General features: G+C 45.7%; 1 protein-coding gene across 1 annotated transcript in view; it reads right to left on the reverse strand.

The window, feature by feature from the left end:
* Positions 1-858: 858 nt before the first annotated feature.
* LOC112221014 (protocadherin Fat 4) overlaps positions 859-22,467 on the reverse strand; it is a 120,404-nt gene continuing 98,795 nt past the window's right edge. Inside the window, exons 7-17 of the mRNA XM_024383056.2 lie at positions 19,893-20,073; positions 18,761-19,011; positions 14,176-18,522; positions 12,587-12,691; positions 11,996-12,303; positions 9,696-9,781; positions 8,848-9,027; positions 8,377-8,501; positions 8,016-8,233; positions 5,348-5,609; positions 859-3,985 (exon numbers count right to left, since the gene is read on the reverse strand). Of these exons, the coding sequence (XP_024238824.1) occupies positions 2,082-3,985; positions 5,348-5,609; positions 8,016-8,233; positions 8,377-8,501; positions 8,848-9,027; positions 9,696-9,781; positions 11,996-12,303; positions 12,587-12,691; positions 14,176-18,522; positions 18,761-19,011; positions 19,893-20,073 (7,967 nt within the window). The 3' untranslated portion in view covers positions 859-2,081. The remainder of the gene's footprint in view (positions 3,986-5,347; positions 5,610-8,015; positions 8,234-8,376; positions 8,502-8,847; positions 9,028-9,695; positions 9,782-11,995; positions 12,304-12,586; positions 12,692-14,175; positions 18,523-18,760; positions 19,012-19,892; positions 20,074-22,467) is intronic.

The raw sequence follows: 22,467 nt of genomic DNA on the forward strand, positions 1-22,467 counted from the left end.
AAACACCATCCCATCTGGCATTTGCTGGTATTTATTTTTGCCATCCGCCCCTGTCTGTCTCCCTCTCACCTATGGGGGTATGTCTCCCTTTCTAATTCACATTTAGTTAGAGGGGAGTGCATGCTATGCAATCTTCGACTCCTCTCTCGGTTTCATTTTGATACCCTGCCATGCCAATCTCACACAGCAAAGCGAGAGAGCTGCTGTGAGGTTTATTTGAATTCATCTTCTCTTGTGTTTACACGAGGTCCTTTTTCACTTACTATCATTATCCTTATGAGTGTTATTATTTCAGCATCGGCATGGTACAGCATTCCCAAGCAGTCTACGTCAACATTGGTCTCGGCAGGACAGAACCTCTCCAGGAGTCCACAGTAATCTACCAGATTTGGGTTGTCACTCTTCGCTTGGTTCATGGCTCCCCACTCTCTCTCTCTCTCTCTCTCTCTCTCTCTCTCTCTTCGTGGCCCCTCTCTCTCGATGACGGAGAAGATAAGCATGTTACATACCAGATCACCAGGCTACAAAAAATAGTTCTACTCAATAAGCCAGATGTAAATAATTGTTGAAAGCAATAGAGGGCCCTGCGTCGCTGAGTCCGCTGGATGTTGTGCTTGGCTGCCAGCACTGTGGCTCAGTTTCATTTAGGTCCTCAATGGCCTTTTAAAATGTTTTGTTCAATTCAGCACATGCTTTATTTAAACTCTACTCACAACAGTCTTAGAGTCCTTAGAGTATAAAATACCATACCACCCACATTAATGAGCTGCAATCTGAGCTCAAAAGGTGCCCCCCCCCCACAGGATTGCAGTGAGATTGCTTACCACATGACATGCTCACTTTGTATTGAAAGAGACCTTTAAATAAATATGTTTTATTCTGTTATTGGCTTTTTACATGTACAAAGCGTAAAGTGTGTTATAGTTTTATCAAAAGTGGGAAAATACTGACGTTACACATGTAACAAATGTAAAAGATAAGTCTTCAATCTTACTTTCCCTGAAAGTAAGAACACACTTCAGCATGTGAAAATATCCATAAAACCCCATCTTAAGTCATTTAAGTTAATAAACAGTACAAAAAGTAGAAACCATACATTTAAAAATAATGCACAAAAACACTGACAACGATGACATCCATGATTTCCCATGAAAACAGAAAAATATACACAAGTTCAATAGTCGTACTAGGGTGGGGTTCACGTCATGACGGGATGGATCAGCTATCATCGGCCGAACCTTTTGGCTGGTCAAATAACACTCAGGCTCGGGGGATTGTGACCCAGACTATTCATCACAGAACCTTCCCTTCCCAACCCCGCCAACAGAAACAATAGTATCCTCAGCATCCTTAAATGTCTGTAAGGCAGGGACTTGATTAATCCTAGCTCTTGGAGTGCTTAGCCAGTCATCTGAGAGAACACATACAGCCAGAGAGCGGTTATCGTGCTTGGGTCATAACACTGGCAGGCCTCGATTACCGTGCAAGCAAAGTGGTGTGCTCATTTTTACACGAGGGCTGTATCTGGATGCCTAGAGGTGTAGTAGAATCATACACATATGCTTCCTTTTAAAAATTAGAAATGGGACAAAAAAGACACAGGCTGGGGTTTCTATTGCTATGGCCTTTGGAAATTCTCTTGCGAGTGTTTCAATGCTATCGCTCATCTTATCTTTCACAGGTGAATGTGACAGACGTTTTGCAAAAGAGCGGCATTATTGGTAATACAGACCAGCTACATTTGATGAAGATCAAATTTAGCTTTGCAGTCATCAAATTGAATTCAGACCCAGGCTTTTTGTTCCAACCATTCAGTGTTAATGTATAACGCATAATGAGACCGTAGAGATGATTGTACAATTAGAGGTCTGGAAAGGACTGGTATACTCTTCCAAGGGGCTAACTCCATTAGAAGTAATATTACAGGTGTCATTTTCTGCTTTACTGCATTGAAGGTTGTCTTATTTCCACAAAGAAATTAACGGAGACGGCTAGCCCAATGTGCTCTGCTTCTTATCTACAGCGTCTTAGTTTCTCTTTTAGAGAACATACCATACTGTACAGGATTGTAATAAATAGTCTCATACATATTGCTCGGCCTCCCCTTCGTTCAGAATGGTCACTGACCCATCCCCACTGTTCATCTCAATGTTCATCTCAATGTTCATCTCTTTCGCGGCTGCGTTCTCCGGCAGCAAGGCCAGGTCCTTGAACACATCTACGTAATGGCCGAAGCCTGGGCCCCAGTTCAACAGGTTGTCCCAGTTGAAGCCCCCGGCTTGCTGGCCCAGTTTATGGGGCAAAGTGTAGTGGTCTGTCATCGGCACCTGTGCAGCGGGCCCGCCCTCGGTCCGCCGGCTGGAGTAGCGCCTCTGCTTGAGCCGCCCGCCATAGTCCTCATCGTCGGCGTCTGACTCGTTGACCTGCGACAGCTTGGGCACCCTGGAGCTGTAGGCCACGGGCTTCTCCCGGTCGTACTCCATCTCTGAGCAGGTGAAGGAGTCGTGGGAGTCGCTCTCAGATGATGACTCCGGGGCAGGGATGCCATCGGCTGGGTTGCGCACCCGTGACAGGGGCCTCCGGCAGTCCTCTTCAGACGAGGAGCGGCCGTGGTCTGCGCTGCAGATGCTGGGGTTGCGGGGCCGCGGCGTGTTGAGCCGCTCCACCTCCTCAATGGACAACCCCACGGGGGGCCCTGTCTCCAGGGGGATCTGCTCGATGGGCTGCTTGAGCCGGCTGCCTGGCCTGGAGCTGTGGCCCCCCATAGTCTGGGGGCTCTTGCTGCGTCGGCCCAGCCGGTTGCCGTAGTTGAACATGGCTCCCTGCTGGCTCATCTCATTGTGGTGCAAGTCCAGGGGGCTGCCATCCCTGCGGGCCAGGTTAAGCTCTCTGGTGGGGGTGTTGCGGTAGAAGGACGAGGGCTTGGTGAAGGGGGCCGGGCTGTGCCTGGAGAGGGGGTTGGGCGTGGGGCAGGCTGAGTGGCTGAGAGGGGTGGACCTCAGGGCCTGGCTGTACTGGGGCTGGTAGGTGTAGCTGGTGGCCCCCAATGGCAGGGGAGACTGTCTGGCAAAGCCCAGAGGGCTGTGTCTCTGGATGGAGAACTTGGGCGTGTGGCTGCGGAACTGCTTGTAATGCTGGATGATGTCGGCGTCGGACGGGGCAATGCTGCTGGCGTTGTCTATGTCATAGTGTTCCATGTCTGCCTCAGGCATCTGGCAGGGGGCACAGGGGGCGCTGGGGATGGTCTCATTGTTGTGGGGAATGTCCGTCTCGTCGTATATCAGGTAGGGGTTTTCCCTCTCGATGATGTCAGGCTTGGGGTTCCCCTCAGGCTGCTTCCTCACCGTCATTTCATCACCGTACGGAGGGATGTTATCTGGGTCGTCAAAGGCCACGTTCTCACTCCCTTTTTTTTTCTTCTTCTTCTTCTCCTTAGGCTGCTTCTCCTCCTTTGGCACTTTGGTCTTGTTGCGGCCCTTGCAGTGGTTGCAGAGGATCAGACTGAGCACCACCAGGGCCAGGGCTGTGGCACAGCTTCCCACAATGGCTGGCACTGCCCAGATGGGCAAGGTAAGCTCCTTGGCTGTGGGGCTCGGGCTGCAGATGAAGCCGCCATTGTTGGCCGTCTTGCAGAGGGTGCCCTGAGGGCATTGAACCCCCAGGCAAGCCACCAGGGTCTCGCAGGTCTTGCCAGTGTAGAACTCAGAGCAGACGCAGGTGTAACTAGAGCGGGGGCCAGGGACGCAGCTCCCTCGGTTCTGGCAAGGGCTGGAGGCGCATTCGCCGGGCGGGAGGCACTGGTAGGTGTACCACTGGTTGACGCACATCAGGCCATCCCAGCAAGGGCTGCTCTCACACAGGTTGGGCCCTCTGCAGCCAATCTTAACGGCTGAGCTGGTCTTGGAGATGGTGACAGCACTGTGATCTCCACTGAATGGTAGATTCTCCCCATTGTACTTCACATAGGCCAGGCAGCCGTCAAAGCCTGCAGGAAGAATAGGAAGAGGTGTTCAGTAAACAGGAAGTAGTACTTCATATTGCATCACAATGTCCCTCACAGATGTAAACATGTTTATGGAATTTATTACAATATAAATTAAAACTATTTTGTCCTATTCATTATAATCTTACTAGTTGAATGCACACAGCTGCTTCGATACGCATATTGAGCGAGGGTCAGGTCTTATTTGGTGCAGGCGTGGAAACTGGGACCAGATTATCAGTGTGCTAGGCAAGGCAGCCTGCAATAGATCTGCGTGTTCAGAGCGTGTTTATTTTTAAATATATCCTGGACCTTGCTGTGTGAAAGAGGCCAACAAATCATTCAAATTGCTCATTTTTTACCATATTAGTCCAGTCCATAGTATTAAGTCATTTTCTTTCCCCTAAAAGTCAGACATTTACAGCGGTGTATCCCTCCCTCTGGAAGCCCTCCCGTTCACCCTATCCAAACTATGTTCAAGTCAGAGTTGAGGACATTTGATATGTGATTTAGGCCTAACCAAACCCGAGGTTCCAGAGCAAAGAGATTAAAACATGAAAGCATCAAAGGCGGGGCTCCCCCACCTAATTAAACTAGTTTCACATTAGTTATTGTCTAGAAATGATCCGTCAAAGAGAGCAACATTAACTCTCTTCTACTGTAAATATTTCACAGTCAAATATGTGTCCAATGTCAAAAACACAATTTACACTATCTCCAGTCAGCAGGACTGGAACACCACCTAATATGGTCAACAGAAGACCTTTTATTCAGTGAAAAAGGTATCTACCATTCACATACTACACTGTGTGTACAAAACATGTCTTTCCATGACAGACTGACAAGGTGAAGGCTATGATCCTTATTGATGTCACTTGTTAAATCCACTTCAATCAGTGTATATGAAGGGGAGGAGACAGGTTAAAGAAGGATTTTTAAGCCGTGAGACAAATGAGACATGGATTGTGTATGTGTGCCATTCAGAGGGATAACGTGCAAGACAAAAAATATAAGTGCCTTTGAACTAGGTATGGTATTAAGTGTCAGGCGCACTAGTTTGAGTGTGTCAAGAACTGCAACGCTGCTGGGATTTTCACACTCAACAGTTCCCTGTGTGTATCAAGAATGGTCCACCACCCAAGACATCCAGCCAACTTGACACAATTGTGGAACGCATTGGAGTCAACATGGGCCAGCATCCCTGTGGAACTCTTTCGACACCTTGTACAGTCCATGCCCCGATACATTGAGGTTGTTCTGAGGGCAAATGGGGGGAGGTTCCAACTCAATTTTCGGAAGGTGTTCCTAATGTTTTGTGCACTCAGTGTATGACAATAACAGCAACTTCACATTTCACCAAATCACCTGATGCAATTTTCTGCTGTGTGGGGCCAGAAGGGACACCACCGAGGGACATGGTCAGGACATTAAGACCCCCAAAGTCCTGGGTGGGGTGCTGGATGAGCTTGAGGAGGGTTCCGTCCACGTGAAGGGAGGTGGCAGAGCCGTTTTTGAAAATCTGCAGGACGTGCCACTGGCCATCTGATAGGACCATCTCCCCCAGGGTCCTCTCCACCTTACCTCCCACGCCCGCGTCAGAGATGTAGTGGACATTGCCATTTTTTAACTGGGGGAAAGAGACAGAGATGAAGTTAGATGGATGGATGGATGGATAGATACACATGTGGACAGATGGACGGACACAGACGGGCGGACACAGACACACGGACGCAGACAGATGGACGCAGACAGACAGACGGACGCAGACGGGCGGACAGACATACTGTATTGTATATGTTTGTTGAGAAGGAGAGCTCGGAGAAATGGATAAGCATGATGATATGATTATATGCTCAGGCTCTGATAATTCTCAACTCTGGGATGTTGTTGATGTTTCATTTCAGTTGGAGAGATGTTCTTGTTTTGGAATTTTATTTACAGTATCGTTACTGTAACAGGTAGGAGAGTTGATTGAAAACACATGTTCCTTTACAATAATGACTGTTGCAGTTAGGTTTGCAAAGGCAGAGTGTATTACTGGAAACATTAGAAGTTTACCAGTAAACTACCAGAATTGTGGTGTCTTTCAAGGATTTTACGTAATCTATCACAAGACATCTAGTGGCTCTTTTGGGTACTTCAGATTATCACAGGTGTCCCCAATAACCTGTGTCCCTCTGTGTGGCCTTATCTTGTAAAATATATGAAATAATTAAATAATACAAAATAGAATGACAAAGCTGTAAAACATTATCCTATATATTTTGTCCTATTCTAGGGTCAGTTTGTTATATCTGGAGTACTTCTCCTGTCCTATTCGGTGTCCTGTGTGAATTTAAGTGTGCTCTCTCTAATTCTCTCTTTCTCTTTTTCTTTCTCTCTCAGAGGACCTGAGCCCTAGGACCATGCCTCAGGACTACCTGACATGATGACTCCATGCTGTCCCCAGTCCACCTGGCCGTGCTGCTGCTCCAGTTTCAACTGTTCTGCCTTATTATTATTGGTGGTCATTTATGAACATTTGAACATCTTGGCCATGTTCTGTTATAATCTCCACCCGGCACAGCCAGAAGAGGACTGGCCACCCCACATAGCCTGGTTCCTCTCTAGGTTTTTTCCTAGGTTTTGGCCTTTCTAGGGAGTTTTTCCTAGCCACCGTGCTTCTACACCTGCATTGCTTGCTGTTTGGGGTTTTAGGCTGGGTTTCTGTACAGCACTTTGAGATATCAGCTGATGTACGAAGGGCTATATAAATACATTCGATTTGATTTGATATATAAACCATCAATTTAGTGAATACCATTGGAATGAGGGTTTTAGCATGAAATGTCCTTTATAAAAATTGTTTTCCTAACTTTTATTCATTTTACTATGTCAATATGTATTTGCAATGTTTTCGCATCAAACTGGCGGTAGTTGTGAAACAAGTCAATATTTTGAAATTAATACCATGACTTGATGATTTTTTGATTAAATAGGCTATTTCCTCTGCAACCATATGGTCTATCTACTAGAAACAACATGGACAGACATAGAATAAATGAACACTATATATAAATACATATACATGTTTATTTGAAGTTATTCGAAATTACAATAGATTTCCATTGATTTGCTGTTAATTACCAAAATCACTGAAGATTCCGGGTAACTTTGGTGAATGACCAGTCACTTTGCAACCCTCGTTGCAGTGCAGAGGAAAGTGTTGCATGTGCCAAATACCAGTAAACCGGACTGATATTATTATTATGATCGTGTTATGTTCTGTATGCAGGACCAGTTAATACTTTTACTTTCACTATGCATAAACCATATCCATACGCAACAGAGTTCATTCTTTAAAAGTAATGAACCAATATGACTTTCTCTTACAAAATGAATGTGTGCCAGGCATTGTGTATGGTCATCTCATACATTTCAGGAGGAATTGATTTTAAAGGTTCACGACAAAATCTGGAAAAGGAAAAAAATCCCACGAGCCAAAAAACACAGGAAAAGAGATCTGGAGAACCAATTAAACTTATCTCTTTTACATGATTTATACTCCTGTACAAATTATTCTCATTTTCTAGGGTCACGCAGTACATTCAATATTGTTCTTTGGGCTGTATAGTAGTAGTGGTAGGGGTGATTCTGGGGGGCTGCTCTGCACTGGAAAACAACCAGAGAGACCCTCTGTGTCCTGGAGGAAAGGAAGGCCCTTGGGCAGCTGCCCCGAATCACTCAGAGCCTTGAAGTTTATAGCAGCAGATTGAAGGAGCGTATGGAGCGTATATATATGGGTAATGAGAGGAGGTGATGAAGACAGGTCCCCTTATAGCTTTGACTCAGGGATGGGGAGCTAAGGGAGGACTGTGTGTATGAGTGACATGTTTACGTGTGGATCTCAGGATGACGACCAAGTAGCAAATGGAGAAATTGACAAATATACTAACATGCCTGTATGTACGCTCACTTGTGCCTCCGGATGCTTTGGGAACAGCAGACACATTCTAGCATGTCTCTGGCATCGCTCCGTGGAGCCTTCCTTTACCTTGATGGTGGTGTAGTTGCTGCTCTCCTGGACATGGAGCAGGGTGCCACTCTTGCTGCGGGTGCGGAACTTGACCTCAAGGCTGCTGGGCCCAGAGAGGTCAGAGGGCAAGCCCATGAGGCTCTGGCGTAGCAGGACGTCCCGTTTGGGGCTCTGGCGCATGGCGTAGTCAAGCCGACCAGTCCCGTCCAGCGAGAGAGCCGTGTCGGCTGTGATGTCTATGAAAAATGAAAGGCACAAGTCAGGGTAAATCAAAGGAAATGATACAATCTGCATCTGAGTGATGGTCAAATTCACAAGAAGTGTATGACTCAGACTGCAAGCACAGTCAGCCAAAATTCCCCTCCAAAGGGATTCTTACATTTCTCACAGTTTTTGCCAGTGAAGCCTTCCATGCATTTGCACTGCTGCCAGGACCAGTAGTCAATACAGGTGCCCCCATGTCTGCAGGTGTTGGCTGTGCAGGCTCCCTCCAGTCTGGGACATCTACGGACAGACAGACAAGTCAGCCCCCATGGTGGACAGCGGGCCCTCTACAGGACCCGGCAGATGCAACTCCTCCAATACAAAAACCATAAAAGACCCAGGGAATTAGCATAGTAAAAGATCTGTCCTCGCCACTATTCACAACAAACTAAAAGAAAAAATCTCCATTCTACTATTCCAAAAAAACTGTACGTCTGCTATTTATATCAAAGATGGCTTTTCAGCGGTTCTTGAGGGTTGAGAGCTACAGAGAATGACCAGATATCGTGCTGGGAGAGTTTGGGGGTTAGGGGGTTGAGTAGGATGGAAGGATGTAGGAAAGAAAGAGGTAGGGAGAGAGCTAAACCTGTCAAGGATGCCATGGGATGCCAGGGCCTGACTGGGCTCCAGTGGGCGGCCGTTGACGGCGAACTCCATGATGCAGCCCACAAAGTCGTGTGTGGCGACCTGGCCATGGCGATGAAGGACGGGCTCTATTGACCTGACGCCTCCCACCGAGAGACGGTTGGGCCCAACGTCCAGGATCCTGCGAGGAGGAGAAGGAGAAGCCGCTGGGGGTCAGCGCCTCTCACAACAACATGGCCCTACAGGGGTCCCGGCCCTCCACAAATAAACTGCAGCAGACCGTCCTCATCTGCCAGATCACTCACTCAGTCTCACACACAGTTCTCCCCCTATGGATCCAGACAGCTTTTCACTCTGGGCCTCTCACAATGCTAAACGATACATGTGATGTCCATGTATGTGTTTACAGACACTATGGTTTACACAAGCCAACGTGGATATGCAAGGGTTCATTGAGAACAGTCGACATGATGGATGGGTCCACAGACTGTTCCATTAGCAGAGACATGAGATATTGTTGTATTGTTGATATTTTCAACTTCCCAGAATGAGAACCAATAGTGACCGATGAGGAAGTTTGTATAAATTGAAAGTGACCAGAAAGAGCTACTCTGACAGTAAACAGCTTCAAATGGCATTATGTTTTTTTTTCTCTCAAGGAATTATATTTATTTACTACAGTATATCATGGAAATAAAGTGCTATTTGCATCTGGAAATAAATGCTTCCCTTATTTATACCCAAAGTCTCTTCTACCGAATTGAGCCTTTCACTATGTAGTTGACAGCTGGGTGTACATTGCCAGGATGGACTGTGTGGTAAGCTCTATGTGACGTTATGTGTTCTTACCAGTCAGTATGGACAGCCACGTTGCTCACAGCACAGTAGCCTGGCTCCTGATCGTCCCCACACAGGTCGACTGTCAGGGACGCAGCCTGAATGACGAGAGGAGCAGAGACACGGTCACGCACATGTTATTCTGCTTTGACTGTACAGCACACATACAACACAAAACAAATTACCACACACGTTGCACCTTCCTGATGTTTGTACCAGCACAGACAGTAATATCTTACTCAGATGAGCATTCCAGTTTGCAGGAAGACAGACAGACAACAGTAAATACAACTACATGACTGATTTTGTAAGTTACAATTCATGTTATTTTCGATAGCATACTGTATTTGAAACCATCATTATGAAGACGCAGTAGACCTACATGGAAATCTAAAATTCCCTAAGATATGACCTTCACCGTTAGCCAAGGCTAATAATTGTTCTACTTTCTCTTTAATTCTGTGGTCTCTGAAGCTTGACTGAGGTGAAAAAACGAGGTGGCAGGAGAAATGAAAAGTGTGTGAACGTGTTGAAAAACCATGACAGCATGCTCCACATACACCAAGATCTTAGGTAAACACGGAGCGGCCTCGGAACGTGAGCACAAATCATCCAAGAGATGCCAGAGAGAGTGACTCCACCATCCCTTCCTGCGGCAATTGCTAACACAGAAATGTAAAATTTACGAGGCAAAAAAACAACAATGGAAAAAAATATTCATTTGTCTCAGGGCTTTGTCGCTGTTGCTGAAGGGCAAGAGCTACCCTTCGGCGCCAGATGGGCATTTTATTAATGCTTTTCTCTCAGATCAAAGCCCCTGCAGCCAAACCACAGCCTACACACCCTGTCAAGTGTCTCACATGACTGGCGAAGGGTTTTCTAGAGGAAACACCCTCTGAAAATGGATATAAAATGTGACAAAAGACCAGGAGCATTGTTTCTGTTTGTTTAACTTTCAGGTTACAGGGTAAACACCGCAGATTAGTGATGTCACAACATAAGAGGGCGGAAAAGTGTCACTGGAGAGCATCCTTTTCCAACGACCAACCCTCTCTGCTATTGTCTTCCATTCGCCATGATTATTTACGTGAGAAAGTCAGGTTCAAGACTCGTTGAGGATGAAAACAGAACGTGGATGCTGAAGGGTGCGACTAGTTGTAAATTATTTATGTGAGGCCTAAAACCACTCACAATGGGAAGGAATAGGAAATAAGGCAAAAATAGCCTTGAGAAGAACACTACAACAAATGTTGCAGTTAAATTGCAAATGACTGTATTACAAATGTAAGCTGCATTAGTGTTCTTAGTGGTCATACTCATAACTATTGCTGTTATAATACAGAGTATAGACAATATAAATGATGCTTGCTGGGGTGCAGCTTTCAGTTGGGTGAACTAGAATATGATTTAAATATAAACAACAGTGTCCTTGACTCTCTCGGTGTGTCCTACATTACTAGGACTATGACTGGTGTCTGGTTATCACATCTGCTCAGAATCCAAAAGTGGAGGAACTGAAAAATGCCCTTCACAGGCATAGCCGCGGGAAGTAGGGGTGCTGCAGCACCCCCTGACATATCGGAGAAAAAATACTCGTCAGCAGAGCAGAAAAGTAGATAATACACTCTGTTTTCGTTCTTATAGCTCGGTTAAGAACCTCAACATCGTAATTCCTCAACCTACACATATTCGCAGCGCATCGCATTTCTCACTACACGTTGAGCACCTGTCTATCCTGTCACTCTCTCAAAGCTGACAATTTAATGATTTTGCCAGTTTCCTATGAAATCCCTGTGCATGATGGGAAATTACAAATCTGAAGTCCGGCAGGAGACTTATACAACTTTGGACAGGCTGGTCATTTTTTTAGCCCAACCACTGAACAACTGGCAGAGAAACAACTAGATTTGGAGCAAATAGAAGGAATTTCAGAGTCTGAGGCTATTTTGGAGGCCATATTGTAAATCACAACAAGCAATCAAATATAATTACAACTATGAAAACTATATGCAGAACTACCAGTGTGTGGGCAGTTTAATTATCATCTCACGGTGCAAAAAAAAAAGAATATGAGGCCAAATTTGGACGCTGCTCTCAGCTATAAAAACCCAGGAGGTCATAACTGCTATTGAAACATAAACTTCTATATAGGCCTACATGTGGGGGCTTTAGAATGCTACTCTACATTTGTGCAATTATATGTCCATAAAACCATTGACTTCAAACCAAATATATTTTCCAACTGTTTATGGTGCAAAACAAATAAAAATCAGCTTGGTAATAAAGCCATATATAACAAAAATGCCTCTCACCATTCCAGCTCTCCTTGCGATGACTGTGTGGAACTGTCCATCTGAAACTTTTATCATGGTGATTAGTTTATAGGTCCCGCTTCCCAAGTTAAACGAGAAGCGCATCCGTCCCTCAAAGATTTCCAGAGCCAGGAATTCCGCCTTGTCTCCGGTCTGGTTGTCATGGTTGTACATGAGGAGAGCGTTGCTCTTTAGTGTGGCAAACTTGATGTAGATGTAGTTGTTGTTGGGATCCAGGCTCGGAAACTCCATGTAGGACAGCTCCTCAAAGCCGTAGCTGTTGAGTTCACAGTGTTTTCCAAAGACCCCTGAGGAGGAAAGGAATGAAAAAAATTAAACAGGCATGTCATGAATAATTCACCATACTGCATCTACAAAATCAGCACACAGCTGGGAATCTGTTGTCATCCGCTATCATAGGCTAACCATAAGGGTATCATGCTTAGAAGAGAGAAACAGTTACACAACATACAGTATGTGAATAAATGTGACATGGAGACATGCTATCCACAGTGTCAAGCTATCCCCAGTCATTTTGCCAATCGAGATAGTTTTCAATCACGTAGCAGTTTCCTCTAAGTTAATACTTACCAAATGGACAATGACAGTTATACCCATCCACTCTGTTCTGGCAGGAGCCGCCATTAAAACATGGGTTACACTCACAGTGATTGATGATGGAATCACACGTTTTTCCTGGGTTCACAAAACAACACAAATTAAAATGAACGAGGTGGGAAGACGTGGGGGGGCAAACACAGGAAGATGTGGGGGAAAACACAGTTCATGTTGTTTTTATTCCTATGGCACCCTGTCACTGATGCTTAAAACCACAGAGGGTCTACGCCATAGTTTCCCAAACTCAGTCCTGGTGCCCCCCGCTTGGTGCACGTGTTGGTTTTTGCCCTAGCGAAGCTAATTCAAATAATCAAAGCTTGATGAGGGGTTGGCTATTTAAATCAGCTGTGTAGGGCTAGGGCAAAAACCAAGACGTGCACCCAGGGAGGGCCCCAGGACCGAGTTTGGGAAACCCTGATCCTAGGCTATTGTAATCTTATAAGAGTTTCTTTGAAACTTGCATGTGTGAAAAAGTACAAAAATATATAGAGATTTTAGAACTGTAGAGTTCTTTGGATCTCTGAAGCCAATGAACTAAAACATGATGAAAATGTGATGAATAACATAAGATAGTACAATAACAGACCGAACAATGTATGCAAGGGGCGACACTGACAATGGCCTGCAGCTTTATGTATTTCTAAGCATTTTTAAGACTCCTGTACCATTAGAAAAATTATTTCACCACAACCAGGCATGGAAAATGGGAAGTGTGGAGTTCAACGGGAGGGCATGCAAACGTCTGTAAGTCAAAAGGTGCAGTTCTTCAGGAGGGCCATTTGTCTCGATGAAACGACGAGGTGTATGGTCATTTGTTATGGTCATAATCAAAAAAGACAGTAATGACTGGTGCTGAGGCAACATGTCTGCTGGTGATCATTGGAAATGTCTATCAGCCACTACAGCCAGCAGCTGATCAAACAGACATGATTCAAACTACTGTTCTCATTTATGCTTCTCCATGTGCACTCCCTTCATTAAGAGTAATATTATTGTATTTATCACACCATCAAATTCAAGTACGGAGGGAGTGATTTACACAAAAATAGAGTGGCTAATTATCTATAGTTCACTCAAAAAAATGTATCTTTAAGGATCTGGAAGGATCAATCTTTAATACATCCTAAACCTCTCAATGTTTGAACAAAAGAAAGATGAGCAGAGACCTAAATATAAAAAATGTGCTTAAGTACTGTAGAAAGAAAGGCATGCAGAGGAATATGAGACTATATGAGACTAGTGAACTGTGTACAGTCCACAGTAAGGCCCTTACTGGGGTCAATTTCGCATCATCCTTTTTATTAAAGTAAACATGACAAGCTGATATGCATCAAAGCTGATACCCCCCAACTTGTAATCGTAAAACCAAACAGTTTGGGGTTTTTGGCAGTCAAGCCTGTATGCTAGGGTTACAACACCTCTTGCATTCGTTTGGAGGCAAATATTGTACTTGGACAAAAAAGTGTGAGTCATGTGCAGTGTGTGTATACTTGAGCCTAGCTGAACATCTGTGGTTGTGTTGCTCATAAAATCTAAATGGCTCCTAAGGCGGTGTACGGTACCTGCAAAGCCAGATTTGCAGAGGCAGTTGAATCCACCGGGGTAATTTTGGCACAGCGCTCCGTTCTTGCAGGGGTTGGAGAGGCATTCGTTGACGTCCCTCTCGCAGGCCATGCCTGTGAATCCCTCTGGGCAGGTGCAGGAGAATCCTCCCACCAGGTTGTGGCAGGTCCCGCCGTTATGGCACGGAGACGGCAGGCACTCGTCTATATCCATCTCACACAGCGCCCCTGCGTACCCTGGTCTGCAACTGCAGGCGTAGGGCTGATGGGGGTGGTTGGAGACAAGGATCACCGGGACACTATCCTCTGTCTTCATATCTGGCCCCACGCTAAGGCGCCTCTTGCAGCTGCCCCCATTTTGGCATGGGTTACGTGTGCAGGGGTCGTGATCCACTGAGTCTATCTGTACACCACTCTGCCTGTGCAGAACATCTTTAATGCTCTGAAAGAAGGTGGCAACTCCACTGGGGTTGACATACTGTCCGTGGCTTCGCTTTATGGCAGCCATCAGGAATGTTTGGTTGTTGAGTTCAAAGGCGCCATACAGCTGTACTCCAGTGCCAAGCCCTGCCAGCTGTGAGTTTGCGATACGGACAAAGCTGAGGTAGTGATTGGTGAGGAAGGTGGTAACCCCCTGGGTACGGAGGCGAATCAGGATACTATTGTCCACAGTGGCGTTGGTGAACCCCACGAAGAAGACCCGGACGTTACTACTGACAGAGCCGTGGACACCATCACTACTTCGGACAGCTAATTCGAATGTTCCGTCTGTTGAGCGGGCCTTTGAGTTGAGGTCACAGGTGCCTGTTGGGATGGTAAACAGACTGGATGAAGGAGGGGTCAAGGAGCAGTGGAAGCTGTCCTGGATGTCTGGGTCTTGGGGCTTCACAACCCCAAGGGATCCTCCGGGGAACATGTTTCCGAAATAGTGGATGAAGATCTCCACGGAGCGTGGCTCTGATGGGTTATCATTCTGATCGTTTACTTTTACGTGGACTGTTCCAGTTGAGGACATCTGAGGGACACCGGAGTCCTTAATCACCACAGAGAGGTAAAAGTCGCTGATCTGCTCCCTGTCAATCTCTCGATTGGTGGTCAGCACTCCAGTGGGGCTGAGGCTGAAGTAATTACTGGCTGAGCCCGAGATGAGCAGACTGTATGAGAATGGACCTTGATTGGGTGACAGGTCTGGGTCGGTTGAAGTAAGAGTTGCGACATCTGTCCCAGCTCGCTGGTTTTCCATGACTTCTGCACTCACCGTCTTCAGAGTAGGACCGTTATCATTAATGTCCTCCAGATTCACAACCAGGGTGGCACTTCCAGTTGCGGAGGGTGAGCCAGAGTCCACAGCTAGCAGAGTCAGGCTGAACACAGGAGTGGTTTCCCTGTCCAGCTCAGCTGCTACAGACACTTGGCCAGTCTGGGGGTTGATAGTGAAGACATTTTTCTCTAAATCTGAGGCTATGGAGTAGGAGAATCTGCTCCAGCTTGGGACAGAGTCAGAGTCTTGGGCACTAACGAAGGTGACCAGACCGCCAGGGGATAGACCCTCACTGATCTGAACATTATACAGTTCCTGGCTGAAAACAGGAGGATCATTGGCATCCAGGATTGTGATATTCACAAAGACCTCGTCAATATCAGCCCCACGGATGCTTCCCGCATTCTTCGCCAGGACTTTGAGTGAGATCTTTTCCTCTTTCTCACGATCGAGGGGGCCTGTGACGTGGATCTGTCCTGTTTTCCTGTTGATGCCGAAGCCCTTTCTTCTGCTCTTCCCGAAAATTAGGTAGTAAACCACTCCGTCATCCCCTTGGTCACGGTCACTGGCGAACACCTCTCCCACCACTGTGCCTGTTGGAGCTGCTTCAGAGATTTCAAAGTAATACTGCTTCGAGACAAAGCGGGGAACGTATTCATTGGCTCCCTTGAGCTGAATGTTGACATTGGCAAAACTACAGCGCTCCTCGTCTGGGACATTGAAGGCCTTCACTGTTAAGTGGTAGACCTGCTTAGCCTCGTAATCCAGGAAACCCTGGGTGGTGATTACGCCTGTGTTTGGATCAATTACAAAGAGGTCGCTGTCTGACGACTGAATCACGTAAGCCATGACAGCATTGGGCCCTGAATCTCTGTCTGTGGCATTCATTTTCACTACCGTTGTGCCACTGGGAACGTTCTCCTGTACCACAGGGAAATACTCATCAGGTTCAAATATAGGTGGGTTGTCGTTCACATCGGTCACATGGATTGTGACCATGACGTAGCTGGTCTTTGCAATCCATCCCCCGTCGTTGGCTGTCACTCTGAGTTCATGCTTTTGCTTTTCCTCAAAGTCCAGATGATTGGCCAGAGATAGGACTCCTGTTTTACTGTTCACGGTAAACAGGCCCTTGTCATTACCTGTGGTGATGTTGTATGTGATAAGCCCGTTCATCTCTTTGTCCTTGTCCCTGGCAGAGAGCGTCCTGATGGCTGTCCCCACGGCAAGGCTCTCAGGTATGGTAGCTGTGACTTGGCTTTGGGAGAACTCTGGTGTGTGGTGGTTCTCCTCAGTGACTGCCACTTTCACAGTGGTTCTAGCACTCAGAGGGGGGTTCCCTTTGTCTCTGGCTGTAACATCCATGAGGAACACCTTGTTCATATCTGAGGTGAGTGAGGAGGCGACTGCGACCCATCCACTCTGTTTATCCAGCTTGAACTTGCTAGTGCTATTCCCTCCTGATATTATATAATCCACCTCAGAGTTGAGGCCAAAATCTTTAAGGTCAAGAGCTATGACCCTGATAAGTTTGGTGCCAACTTTGACACTTTTCGTGACAGGGGTAAAGTAGCTAGAGGATTCAAACTTGGGTGGATTGTCATTACTATCTACTATGTTTACAATGACTGTAGTTTCACTCATCAATGGCTTGGTCGCACGGTCTGAAGCAGTAATGATGAAACTGTGCCGATTTATGTTTATGTTGCTGCCAGTTGAGTTTTGATATTTTAAATGCTGCTTGATAAAGATTTCTCCCGAGCTTGAATTGATCCTGAAATATTCTGACTGGGACCTGATGAAATAGAATATTTTGCCATTGACACCTTCGTCGGGGTCAGTCGCAGACACCTGAGTAACGAGTGACCCCACCTCTGTAAGCTCAGGGTAGTCCAGGTAGTAAGATGGCCGACTGAATCGGGGGGCATTATCATTTACATCCGTTACAAATATTGTGACATCCGTGCTAACTGTCCAGCCAGAGTCATGGGCAGAAACTTTGGCAATGTAATGGCCAGTGTCTTCCCTATTGAGTGGTCTACTGATAGTTATGTCTCCAGTACTTGGATTGATAGTGAACGGTAGACTTTGGTCTGTGATTGAATATTTGCTTATGGCATTAGCACCTGTGTCCTCGTCTGTGGTTGTAACCCTGGTGACAGTGTAACCCACTGGGGCGTTTTCGGGCACTGTGGCGCTAAAGATCTTAGAGAACCTGGGAGCGTTATCATTCACATCTAATACATTGATCAGGACTTGAACAGCTGTGCTTTTGGGAGAATTGCCACGGTCGGTGGCCTTCACTTTGAGGGCATATTGAGCTAGTTTTTCCCTGTCAAGAGGCCTGGTTGTTCGGATTTCACCAGTGGCCCGGTTGATGCTGAAGCTGTTCTCCTTGTTGCCGTCGATAATGGCATATTCCAGCTGACCGTTAGGGCCGCTGTCCTGATCCATGGCAGAGACCATGAGCACCCGCTGAGGGGACAGGTTCTCCAGTATATCTGCATGGAATGGTTCCCTGTCAAATACAGGGTGGTTGTCATTTACGTCCAGCACTGTGATCTCCACTTTCTCATAGGAGGAATGGGGGGGGAATCCTTGGTCCCTGGCCTCAACCCAGAGCACATATTTCTGAATGTGTTCAAAGTCCAGTGAATGTTTGATTGACAGCTCTCCAGTCAACTGGTCAATGTGAAAGGCATTATCCAGGTTTCCACTGGCGATGTAGTATGATAGGGCCCCACCACGTGTAGAGGCCCCGGTCACAATGGTAACGATTGTGTTTGTGGGTTGGCTCTCTGGGAATGTGAAAGTAGTATCCTTCAGCTTGATGACAGGGAAGTCTCCCCCAGTCACAAACCGGACGGTCACAGTGGTCGAGTCTGTTTTGGGATTGGTTCCTCCGTCTTTCACTCGGACAGTGAGGGTAACCTCCGAGCTGCCTGTCAACCTCTCATTGGCTGTTATGGCTCCTCTTACGGGGTCAATCTTGAACTTCTCGGAGTTGCGGCCAGTTAGAGAGTAGTGGAGCTGAGCATTGAGTCCAGCGTCCTCATCTGTCACCGTCACAGCGAATACCAAGTTGCCTGAAAATGAGAATGAGTGGATGAAATGAGACAAAATACCTCATAATAACTACTATAAGTACAACAGATATTCACTTCATCATCAATATTTTTCACAAAAGTAATAATTTCATAGGAGTTCATATACAGTACACTTTAATTATATAATCATATATTGCACTGTGTAAGCATGATATAATTCGATATAGAAGAACATTAATATTTGACATTAAGATGAATTTATCAAATCTGAACCCACCTGCTGTGGTGAAGGCGGGGATGTGTGTGACGTAGGGGTGGTGGTGGAAGCGGGGAGGGTTGTCGTTGATGTCGGCCACCACCACTGACACAGTGGCGGAGCTGGACATGCCCAGGGGCTGCCCCCCGTCTGTGGCCACAACTAGGAGCTGGTAGTTGGCTCTGGCCTCCCGGTCCAGTAGGGAGCTGGTGATGATCTGGCCTGTACCTGGGTTGATGGAAAACTGACCGTTGCCTCCAGTCAAGCTGTAACTGTAGGGACACACAGAAGAGGACATGTGGAGGACACAGCTTTAAAGAGGCAGAGAGCACATTTAACAGAGAAACACAGATCTAATGTAACTTCCTTGCTGTTTCTTTGGTTTGAAGAAAGCACCATCTATCAAAGCATTACCCAATTCTTAAGGTATCCATCTTAATATTCTATCCAAGTTGGTACTTCCATTTTCTCCTGTATTTTTTCATTCTCACAGAGGCTTCTAATTCAAGCTGCTCTCTGCTGAAGTTCAGGGTTGGAGACACCCCAGAATTATTTGTGACCAAAGAGCCATACTTTTTTGGTTTCCAAAAGAGGATAGTGTTTCACTCAACTTTTCAGAAGTTTCCAGTAACTCGCAGACACAAACATATACTGACATCTACATGTACACAAGAGCACATATTTTGAAAAGGCTTCCTAGAAAAGCATTTCCCCTGAAACTGGTGACAAATTATGGAATAAAGTGTGAACACAGGCAGAACACAGACTTATTCGGACAACAAACAACCAAACTGTCTACAACCAGAATTGGTCCAAACAGTTCAAAAGCAGAAGTAAAAAAGCCCAAGTTAATGGGCTGTGAGAATGGAAACTAATAACTGATGGCAACTGGTTCTGATTTCCAGTAAGGCCTAGAACCTGTGGAACCCCCGATACTACTTCTGTCATAGCCAATTAACATCGTCATTACAATGTTTTGGGAAAGTGGGGCAAGTTGCCTTACCCACATGCGCCTCCCCATTGGGGGTACCGGGTCGAGGGGAGGGTGAACAAGCGGAGTTCCGATCTGAGTAAAATGTCCAACTTGGGGTAACAGGAGCCCGCCTATGACCCTAGGGAGGGAGTGGGGTGGGCGTCTGGCTCTGGAATGTACCTTATGATACCGTTGAGGCCCACGTCTGCATCGGAACTGTTAACCAGGAGCACGTCAGTGCCGGTGGGGGCGTCCTCTGCAATGGTGGTGTGGAAGGTGGACGAGGTGAACACAGGGACGTTGTCGTTGACGTCATCTACCAAGACGGTGACCGTACCCGTTCCACTCAGGGGAGGAGAGCCTGGTCATAAAAGGGGGAGGAAAAAAGACAAAAAGGGAATGAGAGGATATCAAAGGAACAAGAGAAAACTCTATTTGAAATACCTAAGGCAGTTCCATATGAGCACAGTTAGAATATCATTTTGTGTGAAAGATGAGTTATTGTGCGGGTTTATCGTTTACATGCTGAAGCAATTTATATCCTTGCAGGGACTGCACCACAAGATCCCTGCATTTAATCCAGCAAACGTCTTCGGTCACCACCAGTCCTGCTTTCTGAGCCATGCTGCCACATCAACACACAACACGTCAAAAGACATCAATAGCTCTGAAACAGAATCTTTAGAACGTGTCCTTCCCTGGGTCTTGGACATCATAGATGTAATCTGGTTGCTGAGGTACCGGTATCTATTTTGAGGCAAGCAGCACTCAGTGAGTTACTTTGTGGAAATCGAGAGAACAGAACATTCTATTTTCAGCAAAAATCTAGCCGTTCCTTCGCCAAGCGAGTGACGAAATAAGGCACTTCGGGCCCTGAGGGATGGATTTAAATCAATAGTAGATTAAAACCAACTGCAAAGCAGAAACACAGAGAGGTTCAAACATCTGCTGGCTCAAGTTGCCCCTTCACAAACTTCTCTTTCGTTGGCCTGTTAATGTACAGTGTTACCAACGAACTTGTGGCTAATATGCAGCTGTATATTCAGCTGTTAATGTCAAATAATTGAACCTTGTGCAGAGGTACGGATTAATAATACAATAATAAAAGAAACATTTGGAAAGAGGCCATGAATAATCTCTCTTGATCTGGAGCCTGTGCATAATCAAAACATACAGAAACTCCAGAATGTAATGCAGGGGGACAATAGGGAGCATATCCCTTAGAGCCAGGAGGGCTCTCTTGATGTGTAAAGATCATGTTCATTAATAACACATGCTCATAAGCTCTTTGCCGCATAACTAATGCTTATCTGCTCATTTGGATGACAAAGGGATTATGGTCCAGAGAAGAGCCTTATATTTATTGAATGAGCGGTGGGGTGATGGCACTTCTGCAAGAAATCCTTCTCAAATACTTATGTTAAATGAAATAACTTCATCTAATACCTGCAGATTTAGCTAAATCCTTCATACATTCAGCTGCTATGATCAGCACAGCAGTTGTTAGCACAAACACACTGCAAATTGCTACAAACACCCCAAACAAAAAATGCATTCCAGTACAAAATAAATGATAACATACACAGCGAAAAAGTCAACAGTTTTATCCCAAAGTACCAGGCACAGAAACCGCAAACTATACTGGTGAGTCATTACAAGGATGAGTCATTCATTGCTTTGCTTCAAGAAAAGTTGCTAATTTTCACAATTGTATGTTTATTAGCAACTCTAGGCTTTGTTAGACTTTGAAAAGCGCATATGACAAGGTAATTTACGATCATGCAGTACATCATTTCAAGCAAAATATTTCAAAGTAGAAAATAGGGCAGCCTTGACTTACGAATTTGCTCATTCAAAAGCAATACAATTTTTAAGACCCCCCCCAATTAAATGCATGGAACATTGAATACTATAAATAGCATTACGTTGGATTGTCATCATTAAATGACATAACCAGTGGCACCAGTATCAGAACATATGTGTCAGCAAACTGCTTAGTAGTGGTCCGATGTGATTTACATGTCGGTCTCTGTGCTTAGTGTCATCACCCATACGAGCGTGCGATGTGACGGGATTGACAAGATTGAGTCATTGTTTCACCGGTTGTTATGGAAGCAGATTAAATGGCTGCCACTCTACAACTGATCCTCTTAATCCATGTCAGGAGGTGTCTGCATCGGTTTAAGGTAGGGAACGCTGAGCCACTGTTTCCGGGCAAGCTCTGTTTGGCAGACAACAACTCGTAAGAGCCCTGCAATGTTGCCGGCTAAGGATGTTCTGGTCTGCAACTCCTTGACCGATTAGAGTCTTTTAAAACCAATTGACTTTGTCTGCAACAGTCATTAACTCAGTGGAGCATGGATATCTGTTGAACTTATCTAGAAGTGATTCAATGAAAAACACCCTTGTTGACAGCCATGGTTTATATGAGGTATTTTCCACATCTTTCTGTGTGGATCAGTCTTACACCATCCTTCTCTCTCCACAGTCTACTTCTTAACCTCCCAGGGATCATTGCTAGCACATAACAAACATAAAGTTTCTTCATTTTTACCTGCTGTGTGTCCATAATGTGTACATAGTTCTGAAGATCTCTTACTACATTCTGTGGGCTCACAGATTCAGTCATCATGGAATGAAATACTGTGTGCAAATACAAGTATGCAAAGTATGGTGCTGATGCATAGTTTTGGTTAGGAGAAAACATTCCATGACTGCTTCTGTGACATTGAATACGGGAGGAAGAGAGCATAGC

This window comes from Oncorhynchus tshawytscha, linkage group LG21, assembly GCF_018296145.1.
Source record: "Oncorhynchus tshawytscha isolate Ot180627B linkage group LG21, Otsh_v2.0, whole genome shotgun sequence".
In the NCBI taxonomy this organism is placed as follows: Eukaryota; Metazoa; Chordata; class Actinopteri; order Salmoniformes; family Salmonidae; genus Oncorhynchus; species Oncorhynchus tshawytscha.